Source organism: Thrips palmi, unplaced genomic scaffold (genome assembly GCF_012932325.1).
Source record: "Thrips palmi isolate BJ-2018 unplaced genomic scaffold, TpBJ-2018v1 HiC_scaffold_18, whole genome shotgun sequence".
Lineage (NCBI taxonomy): Eukaryota > Metazoa > Arthropoda > Insecta > Thysanoptera > Thripidae > Thrips > Thrips palmi.
The window spans coordinates 4,129,087-4,147,522 of record NW_023144627.1 but is presented as its reverse complement, the minus strand read 5'-3'; the positions used below and the strand labels follow the sequence as shown (position 1 = coordinate 4,147,522).

Genomic DNA, 18,436 nt, shown 5'->3' with positions numbered 1-18,436 from the left:
GCGCAGCACGCGGCACGCCCCGTAACGCGACCACACTTGCACCAACCCAGCCGAAAATCCCGGTTACGGTTCCGAGTACGGTTACGACCGGGATAGGATTCCGACCGGGATACGATTCCGGCCGGAATACGATTACGACCGTAATTTCGGACATTTCCGGTTACGACTACGATCGTAACCACGAAGGGTTTACGACCGTAACTGACCATTCCGGTCGGAGTACAAAGTGTCACAAGACATCAAGTTTGTCTTCTGTGGTGCTCCATCAAGCAGAGATCCGCGTTATTTATGCATGACCACAGGGTAAACTTTGCGAGCTACGCCCAATTTTGACTTCAGAAATTTATTATAAGTTGGACAATATTATACGCAGGAGCGCCCCTGCGAACAACGGCTTTAAAACATATGTACAGGAGTGAAGCTCCTGCGATCAAGGGCCCTATCCATTGTGTGCAGGAGCAAGCCTCGGGGGCCTACTCCTGCGGACAAGGGCTAATTGCATTGCATGCAGGAGTAGGTCCTGGAGCCTACTCCTGCGGACAAGAAGCAAAAATGTTATGCACAGGAGCAAGCCCCTGGAGAATACTCCTGCGAACAAAAACCGAAAAACGTTATACGCAGGAGCGGGCCCCCGGAGAAGACTCCTGCGGACAAAAACAAAAAACGTTATACGCAGGAGCGGGTCCCCGGAGTAGGGATGGAAAGCTGAAAGAAAAGTCCGGATATCTGCAAAGCGGTCAGATTTGAAAGTAATATCCGGTCTTAACCTATCCGGTTATCCGAGGTCGAAATCCGGATAATAGGCGGATATCCGGTAAAATATCCGTCTTTTTCCCATATATTTTTTCAAAATCAAGTATCCGGTCGCAACCTATCCGGATATTAGAAGGCTGCATCCGGATAACCGGATTATCCGGACGCGGTCTTTCCATCCCTACCCCGGAGAAGACTCCTGCGGACAAGAACCTAAAACTTTATACGCAGGAGAGTGTCCCGAATTACTGTTCATTGGTTAAAAGTTTAATCCGAGACGGGGCATGTTAACTGTTTTGGACGGGCGTGGATCCAGAAACGGGGAAGGGGGGGGGAGATGTTGCAAAAGTTGCCTACGTCTGCCATTATTTTTTGCCTACCTTTCAGGCGGCTTCCCCCCCCCCCCCCTCCCGAATCCGCGCCTGGATTTAAATGTACTGTAAAGGGCTGATGTCGAGTAGCATAAAACTTATTGGATGATATTTTAACATGCACGGCTTTTGCAAGGTAAGGTTCAACTTGCCAATGGACTTTTGCTACTGGAAACCACTCCAACTTGGTCAACAATGATAATCTTCGCCAGGACTTTAGCAGGTTTTGGTATCTATCAGAGACTATCAGTTCGGTCACTTTGATTGGGCTAGGGTTCAAAATTTGTCACTGGGCTACATCATTTTTTCTTGTAATGAATGTGTTGTATGATGCTTCTGCACAATTCCTTTGATTCTGGTGATTGCCTTAATTGTATGAGGAGCATCATCACCAAACTGCATGATTGATGAATTTCAGTAAAAATATTAATGCCAAATCCAAAAGTGCTTCATTATTGCAGAATTGAATAATACATTTGGTTTCCCATAGCCCTCTTAATATCTATGAAGGCACAAACAATAAGTATGTTCTGAAGTTTCTCAAGATTTTAATTTTATTTTGGGTGGAGTATTCAAAGAAAGGAAACCCAAAGATCCGAGCACATTATAAAATAAGAATTCCTGAGGAAGTTGTTTAGGAAAAAAAAATACAAATCTTTAGAAGTATTGTTTATTAAAATGAGTCATTTTAATTTGTTGAAACGTTGCATATAATCTTGAACATCTTCAGAAAGAAAAACACTAGACATGACATAATCTAGCCATCCAGAAAGAGTAAAAAAATTAGACATGACCTACTTAAGTACAGGTAAAAAAATATTAGACATAAACCAAGAAAAAAGATGTTAGATGTGATCTACCCGTACATACATTCTGGAAGGAAAGATTAGACAATCAACCTAAATCCAGGAGACAAATATTAGCCACATAAACACTTCCGAAACAGTTATTAGAATAAAGTGTATATGGTAAAAACCTTAAAGCCTAAAAGAGACCTTCAATTCCTTTTAAATCTTCAAAACTGTAAAACCAGGTGAGGATTGAAAAAAAGGTAAATTCCAAAGCAATGTCTATGCCTAGAAAAAATTAGATTAAAAAAACACACAAAAAAAAACTGATTACCTGACACAGAGAATAGTCAAAAATAAGAAGAAACCAATAAAAAGTAAGGTACAAACTTGTCATAAATGAGAAAACATTAAGATGTTACTGGAAAAGGCCGCAGCCTAAGTAAGCCTAAGACCGCCTTGGTAATTTTAGGTGGGCCAAAAGCTTAAAACGTAACTTTTGGAGTCATGGATCTGAGCCATGTTCCAACTTGTGGGCCACATTGATTTTCATCTCTGGTTTTTAAGTTTTTATCTTGGAAATTTTTGAATTTTTATCTGAATTGGAATTTAGTCTTGTCTTTCTTTAAGTCTGCTTTACACTGCTATGGCATGGAGCAATCTAAAGTGAATTGTAATAATCTAAAGTGAATTGCAATAAAGAAACTTTGCAAATTGTTCTCATGAACTATAATATTTTATAAGGTAATCCAAGATTACCGACACCTTCTAAGGCAATGTTAGTAGGGCACAAATGAAACGGGCACACCTAACTTTACCTGAGCAATCTGAGGTTTACGTGGGCTGCTGGTTTTTTTGGGTAACATGGTAACATGATAAAAACATAAAGACATCTTCATATAACAAGGCAAAATTACTTACTGGCCTGAAAAAGAGAGTACAGATTATTCTACTATCATCACAGAAGTTGGGTCTTCAGCCCTACATGTAGCACAAACCCAAGTGTCAGGTGCTGCCAGTAGACCGACACACTTAAAGTGGAACCACTCATTGCATGATTCACATTCCACAGTTGCGACATCATAATCTTCAGGCATACGGCATACACAGTACACTCCAAAAACCTCTTTGAAGCTCGTTCTTCCAGGCGATCTAAACAATGACCTGTCAACCGGGAATGATGATAGTAATTTCTTTTCCACACAGCTGTCAAAATGGCTCTCCAAAAGAGATGACTTGAATACTTTGCATTGGATTCTTCGGTTTTGGCAAAAGTCCAGTGCATTGGCAACTGCAAAGTATCCGCAACTACTTTTGTCTTTTTGCTGCTGACAGGCTGGGTAGGTAACACTTATTGTTGGTCCCTTTGTTGGGACTAACTCAGCGATGGCCAATTTCAATGATGGTGTCAGATGAGCGACACCATTGCTTCGCTGCAAGCTGTCATATACATAAATTTTGGGGCCATCACTTGTTGTGCTCCTAATTATTACAGCAACCCAATGCTCCCTTTCTTTGTCATATAAAATTTGAACTGTGTCGACATTGCCATTCATGGTAGGTTCGTAGGGGTATAAACCAGGGGCGGGTGACTGAAACCCAGCCACCTCAGGAAACTGTTTTCTGAACAGCTCCAGAGCATTTTCAAGGTCATCTGTTGTAAGCTCTCTGGGTGTTTTCACTACACTTTTCTTCGCCTTGCTACCCACTTTGTTTGCAGAATCTGAAATACAAGTGATACACGATACCAAATTTTAAGCAACAAACTTATGGGAAAAGAAACATGACACTTCAACTTCCACACTAACCATGGCAACTGCGACAAATGCGCTTCTGGCCATACCCCTCTTCTTGCCGAGGTGCAGGAGCTGAACATGGCATTATGGCGTGCACCACTTTCTTGCAGAAAAGGCAAGAGTGGCCTCCTGCCTCCAGCAAGCAGGAACAGCATCTCTGAACACCACTGGCCACATCACCTACGACAAAAAAACATGATGATTTAGTCAGAAGAAAATGATGAGTCCAAGAACAAGTACAGTTCCGAAACAGACTGCAGAGAGACAGCTGGTGTTCCACACTGCCTCAGAAACAACATAGTTTCTGTTGTCTGTACATACCAAAATGCAGACAAAGTCCTCAGAAGGACTAATAAAACCCTTGAAAGGGCTGTGGTTCCCATTACGTTAGGAGTATCCTGTGAACCTCTTGACCATTTTACATTACAAAACTCAACAAAAAAGTAAGAATAATTACAAACCTTATGTTCAGCCTTTAAGAAAAATCACTCTCACCACATGTGTAACGTGTGTGGTGTAACCACGAGAATCTGTTCCAGAGGCAAATGTACGAAATTTTGCAATTTTTTTTCTCACAGTTGTTTTTACAGCTTAGTAATAGAGAACATTGTTTCAACAAAATCTTTCAAAGACATCATCTTTTACTATTCCATAAAACAATGAGAAAAAAGAAAGCAAAATTTTGTAAAATTAAATTTTGAAGAATCACTTAATTGGCCATTCTTCAACATACTGTACCTTTAGAACCCTGCTGAGAACTCTGTACAGATCCTTGAACTTGGGTGATTTCTCTGCAAAAATATAATTCCACCACATTGTATGAGAAAGTTTGATGTGTAATTGTAATGGTAAAATACACAATTTATTATTTTGAACATACTTAGATGTGTTAGAAATTGGTGCCCAAAATAAGAAGGGTTTCTCCTTAGAACAGTTCTTGTTAAAACAGGCAAAGTATACCCGTCCAAAATTAGGACTGCTTCTGTCAGTGATGGTCGTCCTTCAAATAAAAAAAAAAGTTCAATACCAATACACCTATTAATGCACTGACTTACATGGGAAGGAAAAGCTCATAACAGCACTTACCTAGTTAAATCTTTGTTAGAACATGTGAAGCATTTCCAATGAGGACGAAGACCTACATATTAAGTGAACATTATAATACTGCGATGTCATAGGGAAAAAAAAACCATGCAGGAAACTCTACATTGCTTCAAAAATATTTTGTCTACATTTTAAGAGTGATATTTAGATTCAAAAAGATAATCTATTCTGACACACGTACCTGAAGATGTTTGAGTAGTCTGTACACTAGACGCACTACTTCCAGACAGTTTTAACCTCTTTGCAACTAGAGTCTGTGGCGATGAAGCTTTTCTCTTCCCTTCCAACAAAGCATTTTCTACAAGACATTACAGAGAAATTACACAAGAGAAGTAATACTCAAGAATGTAAATAATAAGACAAACATGGGAAAGGACATTTCAAAGATTTAAATTTCAAATAAAAAAAATATCAATGTTATACTACCAAAGCACACTAAGATTTACTCCCTTCAACCAAACCGGATTAACCACAGCATTACTGGCACAAAGTAATGGTACTCCTGCAACTAAGTACTGACAGGTCTAGGTCTCAGGACTTTCAAGAAACAACTTACGTTCATTGTGGTCAACCTACATTGGCAGCACAGATTAATCTCTGAGAAAGGTGTAAAATATTTTACAACAATCAAGTGAGGGAGACTTTTTAAAAGTTTCACAAGTTCAGCAATATGTATTAATTTTTTAAGTACTTGACACAAACAGTCTTGAATTATTCTGATTGAGAAAATGCTAAACGAGAATTCAAGATTTTGGTTAAATAAACTTATTATAAAGTCATCACACTTGCATTGCAAATTATTTCAACCAATAGACAAATTGAACATGAACCTGAAAACACATAAAACTGACTTGAATCTCCAGTGCCCATGCCTACAAGATAAACAAAGTGACCCTGCTAAAGCATTAGAGGGAGCAACTGCACCACCACGGAGATCTACATAAAAGGAATGCCTGCTTCATTTGTAGCCCCAGCAGGAGGATGGATGTTACCTGCACCCCAAATTCCACAATAATAACATATGAGTGAGACCTATACCTTGAGATGGATTGATACTACAATCAGAGTCATTCAGAGAAGAGTCAAGAAGAAGGTCCGTTTCAAGAAGAGTGTCAATGTCATTATCCCTATCTAAATCCATAATACTGGTAGTTATCTCGCCCCCTGTTGGGGTATGTCCTGTAAAACACATAACATTAAGTCAACAAGGCTTTCATCAGGGTTGATGTGATACAAGGTATCTTCTTATCCACTTCAAAGAATACAAACCTGCCGTGTCATTAGATTCCAAGGAAATATCACAATTGTCATCCCTTTCAGTTTCCTCAAGCAGTGCATGATCACCTCTTTCCTTGCTTTCTTTATCTACTCCAGAAATTGTGTCCATAGTGTCCGCTGTTTCCTCAACAAGCACTATGTCATCACCACTTTCCTGGTCTTTTTCAACTTCTTCAGAACTAGCGTCCAAGGTGTCTGCAATTTCCTCAACAAGCACTGTGTCATCACCAGTTTCGTTGTTTTCTTCATTGTCTTCAAGAATTGTGTCCAAAGTGTCTGTATTTAAGTACAAACAGTATGAATTATAAAGGCACTGAAAACCTAGACAAAGGATAAAGAGGAACAACAGTACTTGTGCCTGGAAGCCATTCGAAGAATTTTCGACAGCCATAACCTTTAGGATTTTTGCAATGGTACATTTTCCTGCCTCTATTCATCTTGCTAAAGGATGTACGACTGAAAAATTAGTACAGTGTAAGAAAAAAATGGATAACAAAAACAGACCTTTTCAAAACTGTGAAGGCGACACATTATACACTTTTGAACTCACATTGAAGCTACTTGCTGGCAAGAACTGCATACTTTAGGTGAAAGTCCGACTGAAGAAGGAGCAGACAAAAACACAAATAAATGCATGAACAGAAAGGTCCAACATTTCAAATCTTCAATATCATTTAATTAATACCTTCATCAGCATCATCTTCTCCTGCGTCAGATCCCTGACCCTGCTTTCTCTTTGATTTGGGATTGAACATCGGATGCCTCTTGTTATTTCTGGGACGTCCCCTCTTCGGCGCTTTGACTGGCAGTTTGAGGGACAATTTTGCCCCAGGGACCATTTTCTCAAAAACTGAAAAAAAAATTGGAAACTGCTTATTTCATGTGGACAGAACAGAAAGCTGGTTTGAGAGGAAGTAATTACCTTCTGTAGTAGTCCTCCTGTGACAAGGAATGACATCCCCTGAGATGATGCAAAACCAAGAATTATAATAAATTCCTTACAAAAAAAAGAAGGAAAAATAAAACATTAAAACTTGTAATTTATACTAATTTTGTACTCACCTTTATCATTATTGCTTGGAGTCACATCAGGTGGTTCGGGTTTAACTACAGGAGAAGAAAATTCTTGCAAGTCCTCAGTATCACTGTCAACTATATTTATTACCGGCACTTCTGACGTGTCCTTCTTTTCCAATGGATACACGATTCCTGCAAGTGGTTTGAACATTTGGTAATGAGAAATAAACAAATATAACTAAGCGCTTCAACAGTTGTGAAATTTTTGGATAACATTACCTTGTGATTTGTTATTGGCATCAATGGTGACAACAGCAACTTTCTTCCCCTCACTGAAATATTTTGAAATGCACATAAGTGCATTCAAATTATATTCATATTGTTGTCCACCAGAGTTTGCAACTTTGGAACATATTTCTGTACATATTTTCATGCACTCTGTGTATTTTTGCTCCGATGTGAGTGTTTTCTTCCTTTTCGGGACTTTGACAGAACTGGTTGCCATGAAATTGATACTTGATCTTAAGTCATTTTCTTCATCCTCCAGTTCAGGTGCAAAGCAGTCCTCATTAGCTTTCCACCTCGGAGGAATCAAGTCATGATCATATACCTCAACATCTGCAAAATTTACAGAATACAGTTAAACAGATCTAGAATATGTAAATTTAGTGAGAACTAAATGATAGCATTGGCAAGTAATAAATTGTGGCCATGGACACTACCTTCAAGCTTTCTTTGCCGGAAAATGTGGGAGCAAGGTAGCTTTGTATTGCTGTAATATTTGCAATCACAAGTACTTAGAGAAACAGTATGAAGGTTGCTCGATGGAGGATGCTTGCTCCGTTCATAGTTTCTTTGGAGTTCTGCGGCAACAAAAGGTGTGTTCAACTTGATTATTTGCTGAAGGATGGCATCATTGGAGTACTTATGGTATTTTACTTTCACTGAATTGGTGAAGTCCTTGTAATCATTGTCCAAGTCTTTAAACTTGTTAAGCATTCTTAGCCTGAAAATCACTTCAGCTACAGGGTACGCTTTGCTGACAAGAATCTTAATTTTAGCATTTTGACTTTCCACTCTGCCTGTGGTGCGCGCCTTCAAGTTGAGTGATAAGTTGCGCTGGTAGTCACTCCAAACAAGACCACTATTGTGCCAATATTTATGATAATAGTCCATAAAGGCAGGATTTGCAACAGTTTTCAAAACACCGTAAGCTTCATCAAACTCTTCCTTACTGTGAGCATGAATCAAGGAGAGCACAATTGGATGGACGTCTTCCATGTAGTTGGATCCATGGTGCTTCTTTCCACCTTTCTCCATTGACACTTTAGAATGATAGTCGCACAGATGGATCTCAGCATGTGGTGCAATTTCTTTGATGGCAGCAATTTCACTTTGATCTTTATCAACAACAACAATGCCGAGCCTCTGAAAAGCATCATTGTTGCTTCTGCAAATAAGACTCAGAGCATGCGAAACAATTTCTTTCTTTTCTGAGCTAATGATTGCGTAACCCGCATTTCTCGAGGATCCATAACAGTCAATGGTTTGGAAAACAATGAGGGGCATATCATTGTCACAGAGTTTGTATGTGGTGTCCATAATTAGAACCTCAGGATAATCACTATAAGCTTTCTTCATGGACGAGGTTTGAAAGAAGATGCTGTTGATTACACCACTGTCTGCATCATGATTAATGACGGCAACACTCCCAGGATCTTCTTCCAACATTTGTTCCAGCTGATCAAATACAGCTGCCTCTGGAGTTTTACCGCCCATCTTCTTTTTTTTCCATCGGTTCCTGAAAATATGCCAAGAACATCCATTGTAGTTAAACCAACCATAAAGAAAATCCAACCAGTTCCAAATAAATAATTATAATGGTAAAATAACGCAAAAAAATTGTATCAATTACCTTAAGTTTTGAATGTCCTGCCTTGTTGCAAGAACACCGTAAGAGCAAACCTTGCTTCGTATGTGATGTGCTTTCACATCATTTTCTAGCAGATCCTCTGCAGCTTCTACCGCTTCCTTCGGAATCTTCCGAAACTCAGGGTAGAGGGAAGTAAATTTGTCATTTATAGGATGATTCGAGTGCTGCTCCTCAAGTTTTGTTATTTCAAAGCATTGATCTTTAACTGAATAATTGACATTGAACTTTGCTTTGCAATGTGTCTTAAATGTGCTGTGGTGAAAGAAACGTGCCAGTTAAGTATGATAGGTGAAGATTTTTAAGAACAATATGATAAAGTGACACACCTCTGGTTGGCACGCTCTTTTGTTCCTGGTACATGCTCATGGCTCCTTGGAGCTCCATAATGTTTGCATCCAATAACAGCTTCTTTCCAATGAAGAGACTCATCTATAAAGTTAGAAGAGCCTTTACTTCTCTGTTTTCTGTTGTACAGAGCTGCACTTTTGCTGGACGAGACAACCTAGGGAAGCTTTTTCTCATTAATGTAAGATTTCATTGCAGCCTCCAGCTCTTCAAAAGTTTTAAAGGTGCTTCCTAAGGCAATTTTCGCCATTTTTACTGTATAAATAAAGAGTGGACAAACATGAACGAAAGGCACAAGGAAAGCTCAACAGGTGGGTCTCCACAAAGGCTCACACAGACATAACAGCAATTTGCAAACTTTCACGCTAATATTAAAGACTCAGGAGGTAAGGACAAGGAAGAAAGTGAGCGACTTCTAAAACTTGAAGGAAATTGAGCTTCAGAGATTGCGAGAGCCACTCTCCAGGATTTGACAGAAATGTGGCTCCGGCGGACAGTCACATAACCTATTCCACCTGTTCCTAATTTACACCCTGAGGAGCGTCTTTTACACCAGTGGTAAAAAACAAATTCTACAGATTATTTAGAAAAGAAAAATACTTTAAAACAACTTACATTAGCTGAAGACGGAGACTTCACCAGCTAGCCTGTTGAGAACTCAGTTTGCACGCACCTCACTCTCTCATTTACCATACCAACCTACCGGGATGCTGAAACAAGGGCACTGCCAACTGTACAGAGAACTAATAAAAGAAAAACCCAATTCACTACAAATAACATAAAAAAAGGATACAGATAAGTTAGAAGAATCACAAAACGATCTTGACGACACTTTATTTCCTCTGAAAATAGCAGAAGACAGTTACTCCTGCATATAACCCATGAACAACTGTTCGCAGGAGATGTTTGCTCCTGCGTATAAAGTTTTAGGTTCTTGTCCGCAGGAGTCTTCTCCGGGGACCCGCTCCTGCGTATAACGTTTTTCGGTTTTTGTTCGCAGGAGTATTCTCCAGGGGCTTGCTCCTGTGCATAACATTTTTGCTTCTTGTCCGCAGGAGTAGGCTCCAGGACCTACTCCTGCATGCAATGCAATTAGCCCTTGTCCGCAGGAGTAGGCCCCCGAGGCTTGCTCCTGCACACAATGGATAGGGCCCTTGATCGCAGGAGCTTCACTCCTGTACATATGTTTTAAAGCCGTTGTTCGCAGGGGCGCTCCTGCGTATAATATTATCCCAGTCGGATTGGGGCTATATAGGTTGTTCATGAGTAAAGGAATCAGTCAGTCGGATTTTGGGGCTTTATAGGTTCTTGATGACAATTGATGATTGATTTTGAGTATGTTGCCGGTGACGGGGACCCGATTGCGGCACAGTTTCGGAAATGTCTCGACCAGACCTACCGACGGGGCGAATAAAAATTTTTAGTCGGTCGGTCCCCTTTTTTGAAGATTGAGTGGATTTTGTTGAATTTAGGCCTATTTAATCGTTTTGAGGATGTTGCCGGTGACGGGGACCCGATTGCGGCACAGGTTTGGAAATGTCTCGACCAGACCTACCGATGGGGCGAATAAAAATTTTTAGTCGGTCGGTCCCCCTTTTTGAAGATTGAGTGGATTTTGTTGAATTTAGGCCTAATTAATCGTTTTTGAGGATGTTGCCGGTGACGGGCACCCGATTGCGGCATAGTTTCGGAAATGTCTTGACCAGACCTACCGATGGGGCCCCGTACGAAAATGATGGAGTCCGAAAAGCAGCCAAAAACAGCCGTTTGCGGACCGTCCGAAACGGCTCCGAAAGTCGGACGGGGACAGTTCCCAAATCCGTCCTCGGACAGTTCCCAAAAACATTGAAAAAGACCAAAGTCAGAAAGATTCCGGACTTGTCCTGAGTACCAACGCTAGTCGAAAAACGGACAGTCCGAACAAATGCACCAGCCTGCTGCCCCTCGCCCCTCCCTTTCCCCCTTCCCCCTTCCCCTTTCCCTTCGGACGCAGGTTGCTTCGGCGGGCCGGCCGGGGGTTTTCCGCGGGAGCAGCGCCCTAGCGCCGGCTCGGCTCACCCTACCCGGCTCGGCTGGGCAGCCACCACTGTGCCGAGGCGGCTCGGCTCCGATCGGCTCGGCTCAGCTCGGCTCGGCTCGGGGGGCATGTTGGCCGGTCAGACACGGCAAGGGACGCGATTAGCCTCCAGTGGAATATTACACACAAATTTTGATCATGCACTAAGTGTATCATACGTGCAAGTACATGCCTGCACAAGCGAACTCGTTGAAGTTGTTTGCAAATGATGGAAACACTTGGGGACGAGGGTGAAAGAAGAGAGGCGAATAAAATAATACACCTCCCACCCTCTCACCGCCCGTCCTTTAAGTTTGAGAGACACACACACACTTGCGGTAGCCAGCAGCCAGCGGATAGTTGTTTGTTTGCGACACTTAGTACAGCAACGCACTCAAATTCGATCAATGTTTAGGAAAACGCCGTACACGACACCTCACCAAAAATTACTTCCAGAACAGTCGCGAATCGCCTGAACATTGCTCCGAGAAAGTATCGAGCGAAAAGTAGATGTGACTTGTGCGCGTTTTTCTGTTCACTGATCACAGATGCGCTGCCGTGCGATGTGACTCGCTCAACAGCTCGCCGTAAACTGGCGAAAAATGCATCTCTGGCCGCGTCCGCCAGAGCGCCAGGTAACCTCGGCAACCCTTCGGCTTTCTTCGGTATGCCGGCGAGCGGCGTTTTCCGCGTACCCAGTTGCCGGGACGTCCGGGCGCCCCGGCTCGGCTCAGGTGCATGGGCCGGCTGGGCTCTGCTCGACTCGAGCCTCGCGGGGCCTGGCGGGTTGGGCCAGCGAGGGGCTGCAGTCCGGGACAGCTGCACCTAGGCAGGACTCTTTCGGACAGTCCTTGACTATGAGTGGTTCTGAAACCAAGAAACGGAACTGTCCGGTCCGGACTCCGATTCGGCCCGGACTCGATTCGGGCCTAACCAGAGGGAAAGCGGAACTGTCCGGGGCTGGTGGACAACTTTGGAATAGTCCTTGGCTAGGTTTCGGAACGCTTCGCTATTGTGAGGGGCGAATAAAAATTTTTAGTCGGTCGGTCCCCTTTTTTGAAGATTGAGTAGGTTTGCTCGGAAACGGCGAGGAATTTGGTCCCCTTTTTTGAAGATAAAGTGGGTTTGCTCGGAAACGGTGAGGAATTTTCAACTTTTGGGATTTTTCCCAATTTTCCCATAAAATTTGGAATCGAATGGAAAAAACCGCAAGTCTCTACGACCACTCCTTGACCCCAAACATTTATAAGAGTGAGTGAGTGAGTCAGTGAGTCAGTCGGATTGGGGCTTTATAGGTTCTTGATGATAGCGATGCTTCGTTAACTTTTTTCAGGATAAGTCACTTTTTTAGGAGAATTTGTTCCGAGGCATGGTATAAACGATTTAATGGAAGTTAATAATGACAAGTTCATCTATCTGGCAATACCCCATATTTCGTGCAAACGTTCTTCAAGTCTATTGCCCATTCGGGGAACTTTTCCAAGTCCCGCAACTCTAACCTCACTTTGCTTGCGACCTAATAGCCTCTTTCGTGCGAGGTAGTGCGAGGGAAGCCCAATAAAGTGACTTCCAGGCGTAGTATATGCGTGACATACTTCATGAGAATCAATTCATGAAGTTCATAATGATTAATTGGCTGAGCGATAGCGAAGCCTGTTACTCCAGTGGGGTTGAAAAGTTTTGTCTGTCTGTCTGTCGGTCTGTGTGTCTGTGTGTCTGTGTGTCCGCACTACTCCTCCTGAACGGCTCGGCCGATCTCAATGAGATTTTGCACACTTTTTGGGTATGTCCTTGGCTCGGCACACGCGAAATTTCACCATCCTAGCTCAACTGGTTCAGTTTTTATAGGCGAAAAACACCTAAAAAACGGCGAAAAATAGAGATTTCTGCAGATAGACCACTTCTGTCTTGGAGAAAGGGGGGTCTGGGGGGCGGAGCCCCCCAGCCCTGACAAGTTAAAAAGTGACAAGGGTCAAGATCGTGTTATCTGTAGATAAAACAACTCTATTTACAATGTAGGGGGGTCTGGGGGGCGGAGCCCCCCCCAGCATTCAACAAGTTAAAAAATAACCGACAACGGACAAGCCATTGCCTGCCGCAGGCAGGCTAGCGCCGCAGGCCAAGGTAGGTACGCCAGGCGTGGATTGGAGGAACAGGCAGCAAGACATCGCGAAGCCTGTTACGACAAGACGCGGTCTGGCGTAAACCTACCTTGTACTCGGTCCTTTTGTAGGCTCTATAAAAGTTACGTTCGCGAAAATTGAATGGAAAATCCGTAGCGTGCATTCAACAAGGTGGGTTTACGCCAGACCGCGTCTTGTCGTAACAGGCTTCGCGATGTCTCGCTGCCTGTTCTTCCAATCCACGCCCGGCGTACCTACCTTGGCCTGCGGCGCTAGCCTGCCTGCGGCAGGCAATGGCTTGTCCATTGTCGGTTGTTTTTTAACTTGCTGAATGCTGGGGGGGCTTCGCCCCCCAGACCCCCTACATTCTAAACAGAGTTGTTTTATCTACAGTTAACACGATCTTGACCCTTGTCACTTTTTATCTTGTCGAGGCTGGGGGGCTCCGCCCCCCAGACCCCCCATTCTCCAAGACAGAAGTGATCTCAAAAAACTCGATTTTTCGCCGTTTTTTAGGTGTTTTTCGGCTATAAAACCTGAACCGGTTGAGCTAGTGTGCCGCGTGTGCCGAGCCAAGGACATACCTAAAAAGTGTGCAAAATCTTACCGAGATCGGCCGAGCCGTTCAGGAGGAGTAGTGCGGACACACAGACAGACAGACAGACAGACAGACATGAAAAACTTTTCAACCCGACTGGAGTAACAGGCTTCGCTATCGCTCAGCCAATCATCTTAAGGTATGTTTCGTGATTATTTATGTATCTGGTCACTTCCTACACCGCCAGGAATATAAAGAAACGCAGTAGAAATCCCTTTACAATATATATTCAAGTGATCTTTAATGTTCGTAGGGATATGTTTCTGAAATATTGCATGAAAAAGAGAGTCGCGAGTGACATGATCACTCTTAAAAGCCTACGAGGCATTTGCTTCATAGCTACGAAGAAAATGAAGACATAGTAGAATTCCTTCGTATTATGAAGAAATGTTTCGTATTGCGAGGAATTTCGCTTCATAATACGAAGCATTTCTTCGTAGATGTTACAATGCCTTCATTTTCCTCTTATTACGAAGCGATTCTTCGTAGAGTTTTTACTGTGATCCCAATTGTGTTTCCGTGGGTCCTTTTGGTGATGAATTGATGATGAACCACGTTTCAAAAAAAAGTCTCCCTTCTTGGATATCAATTTCAATTCATATTACTTCATTATTGTTCTTTGCTTCCTGTTTTAAATGCCTCCATACCAATAACCCTCTTTCCACTACCCTTTATCATCACCGCTTTTCCTCTTTAGGGAGACTTTGAATACAAGAACGAATCGGTGAGCTGGACGTTTCCTCACTTCCCCGTGATGCCCTACGGCCGCTACAAGTTCCGAATAACAGCACGCCACATGAGCAAGGTCAAGACTGCGATCATGCCACACTTCTGCGTAGTCGCAGACTGTGAAGTCATCCCAAAGCCGATTGTAGATCCTTAAAGTCATTTAATTTTAAAGACGAAAGTAAATGAATTCAGTATGTATTTTCAACAATCCTAATTAATCTCACTTTCCCTCACTGTTAAAATAGTTGTAGAGATACGACTAAATTACCAAAGGCCTCATCACTATGGCTTGAATCGAAAACGACGGCCGTACGTAACGAGTGATCGGTCCAATTGAGAGGTGCAGATTATCATGGTGTCAGAAATTGACGAGAAAAAAATGGGAAAATCATGGAGTTTTTTCCTAACATGTGTATGGAGCTCTCCATAAACTCTGGACTTTCTCCGTAAAGTTTGGGAAACCAAGAAAAAATCATGCTTCTAGCATCACTGACAATAGATAAATGCGCTAATACAATACAATAATTATTGCAGTTAACAACTTTTTCATGGCGCTGCTAATGCAATAAAAATGTTGTTATAATTAGTTCATCATTACACTTAGAAAACCAGTGATATCACGAAAAAATCTCATTCAACGAACGTTAATGAAAGCAGATGATACTCGTTTGGTTTTCTTGTACGGTGTAGTATGGGTTCATTCCAAAGATAGTATTTAAAAGCTGAGTCCTTTGTGCGCTGTAGCGGGGAGGGATTGTGAATGTTGCACCCAGGCCGTCGCGCGCGAGGAGGGGGTGCCATTTAGTCCGGAGATTAGTGGAACCCACCTTGCAAAATGTGATACCGGAATGCCACTTGGCACAGTTGTTGTATTATCCCCAAGGATCATTTTAAGAGGTGGAGCCCAGGTGGACCCCCCTGCAGAGCGGCGGTACACGCGTTTGCCTGTTTTCCAGGGGCAGAATTGAAAATCATTCGAAATAGACCTTATCTGACTGGCTATGGACCTTATCTGACTGGCTATCACCTTGAGTTTTGGTACAGGACCACTTCTTTGGATGCCCAACGTGATTTTACTCTGGTTGGAAGCAAAATACCGTTTTCGCGAATATTAAGTTCTTGACGTCCATTAATCGGTCCATGCAAACTCCTGGGAAATCGATTGAGTATAAAAACACATTTCATCACTGCATGCGTTTAAAATGTGGACGTAGAAGAGCCCCGAACGCGCATTGAGGGTACAACATTGGTACACGCAGTCCAATAGCTTACATGCAGATAGAAATATATGATAGGAATACCCACGGGTGCTGCCGTATGTGGGCCACTTGACGTGAGGGCAGCCTCTTTCGCAACAATTCTCTTATGCACGACGCCCCCTTTTTTCATGAAGGGGGGGGGGGCGGGTGATTCCGTGCGTATAGGGTCATTTTGGATGTATCAAATGTTCTTTTTTAAAGTTCAACTTTAGGGGCTATATTTGGTGTAGATGGTATACATAGTACCCCACAGTACCCCTCTGAGCGTGGCAGCGCTACAAGTTGACTTTTAATTTCTTTCCCTATGAAATACGGCGGAATTTACAGAAATTATGACGGAATTTACAGATTATGGAATTTACAAAGCGAAGTTTTTAGTCTCCTGACCCGCTGGGTTACAAGATAGGTAGAAACTGTTGACGGTGTCATTTTGAGCATCCAAAATAGCGTTTTTTTTTAGGGAAGATTGTTGGAACTTTCTCCCTCAGATGGAGGAGCTACGGCCCGAAACGGAATTTACAACTATTTATACACCCTTACCGTTTTGAACAATTCTGACGGCCTGGAAGCGTCGTTTGACCGCCCCAGGTCCCGCGGGCACGGGCTTCTGGAAGCGTTTTTTATGTTCTTTCGATCCCAAGTGGTCGCGAGGTTCCAAAATGAAAAGGAACCCCAGTAGACCGTCATTTGTGTAAACAGCATAGGTCACATGGCCACACGGTCACGGTGGACATTTTCCCGAGGGCTGTTTCGGGTTCAACAAGTGATGATACAAAGGTCACCTTCAGTAATTTTGTTAAGAATAAGTCAGGGAAGAGAGTGAAATAGCCAGTTTTCTTTTGATGTGGCTGAGTCATATACTACAGCATGGCAATGTTGTCTTATAGGTGTTGGTGACCATGACTGAACTTACAAAACGACACTTTAGCAGCTTACGAAACCTAGATAAACAAAAGTTAGATCGACTTATCCACATGAGGACATGGTCTTCGTTCAGTAAAACAAATTTGAATTGCCCAAGCTACCAAATCAACCTCAGTTCAGGCGCAAGGCCCCGGTGACCTGAAATGACCCCCTACGCACGGAATCACCCGGGCGCTCTGCTGTCGCCCCTACTTTGACGCAACCGCTCGATACATACTCTAAAATATAATGGCATTTCTACTACACCGTCGTATGGTAAAAGTACCGACTTCGGTATGGGAAACGACAATAATCCTATACGTGATTTGGAAAATTCCTATGCATTTCGTTCTTTTGCCAATTACCAATGCGGTGAAGTAAAAATCCGAACCGAGTAAAGGAATTTGATTTCCTATACTCGTAATTGTTTTTTTGCCACACTTTTTAGTAGAAATCGTATTACTTCAGGCCGTTGTATAATGCTTTTCCTTCAACTGCAACGCATTAGTAAGAATCCCAAAGATTTCCGCCCCAGCTTTTCTACGAAATACCCGTATTATTTCGACTTCTTCGGCAAAACTTGAAATGGGTTAGTCTCTGAAAATCGTGGCAACTCTGAGAACTATTTATGTAAATGAGCCATGGTTTTAAATCCTTGCGAAATTTTACGTGATATTATAATGAGACTGAAAATAAAAGTAGCGTCCAAAGCATTTTGACATCGTCTGTTAACACTGAGATTCCTATCCTATATTTCTATCTGCATGTAAGCTATTGGACTGCGTGTACCAATGTTGTACCAAAACGGTATTTTGCTTCTGGGAGGTAGGCAATTCCCGTTTGACGCATAGCTACGTCACCAACCAGAGTAAAATCACGTTGAGCATCCAAAGAAGTGGTCCTGCACCAAAACTCAAGGTGATAGCCAGTCAGATAAGGTCCATAGCCAGTCAGATAAGGTCTATTTCGAATGATTTTCCATTCTGCCCCTGGAAAATAGGCAAACGCGTGTACCGCCGCTCTGCAGGGGGGTCCACCTGGGCTCCACCTCTTAAAATGATCCTTGGGGATAGTACAACAACTGTGCCAAGTGGCATTCCGGTATCACATTTTGCAAGGTGGGTCCCGGTATGCGCCGCTAACGTCCGGACTAATTGTCGAATTCCGCGCAGGCTGCGGCTCGACCACAGACTCACCAGCCCGCCCCGGCAGCCAGCCCCTATTATATTGTTAGGATACAACTTGGTTTTTGGACTCTCGAGTAAAAGCTAGCTGACACCTTTATGTGTCTTTTAGTTGTAGTTTTAGGTATGTTTTTAAGTAAAGGTATCATCTGCTAAAAAGATTCGTAACCAGGAAGAGAAAAAGGGAAAGGTGACCTCC

The 18,436-nt window shown here is 42.7% G+C and overlaps 2 protein-coding genes across 2 annotated transcripts; both read right to left on the bottom strand.

The window, feature by feature from the left end:
• Positions 1-1,975: 1,975 nt before the first annotated feature.
• On the bottom strand, positions 1,976-5,682 carry LOC117644629. Its single transcript, XM_034384240.1, has 7 exons — positions 5,664-5,682; positions 4,994-5,110; positions 4,795-4,846; positions 4,589-4,708; positions 4,030-4,499; positions 3,721-3,888; positions 1,976-3,635 (listed from the first exon to the last, which is right to left on the bottom strand). The coding sequence occupies exons 1-5, from the start codon at positions 5,680-5,682 to the stop codon at positions 4,433-4,435; spliced, it is 375 nt and encodes a 124-aa protein (XP_034240131.1). The 3' UTR covers positions 1,976-3,635; positions 3,721-3,888; positions 4,030-4,432.
• Positions 5,618-18,150, bottom strand: LOC117644628. The gene is made up of 13 exons (XM_034384239.1): positions 18,068-18,150; positions 17,843-17,954; positions 9,367-9,542; positions 9,023-9,292; positions 7,830-8,908; positions 7,387-7,725; positions 7,153-7,299; positions 7,013-7,051; positions 6,776-6,940; positions 6,641-6,689; positions 6,443-6,546; positions 6,082-6,366; positions 5,618-5,991 (listed from the first exon to the last, which is right to left on the bottom strand). Exons 1-13 carry the CDS (start codon positions 18,148-18,150, stop codon positions 5,801-5,803), a joined length of 3,039 nt encoding a protein of 1,012 aa, XP_034240130.1. The 3' UTR covers positions 5,618-5,800.
• Positions 18,151-18,436: the final 286 nt, after the last annotated feature.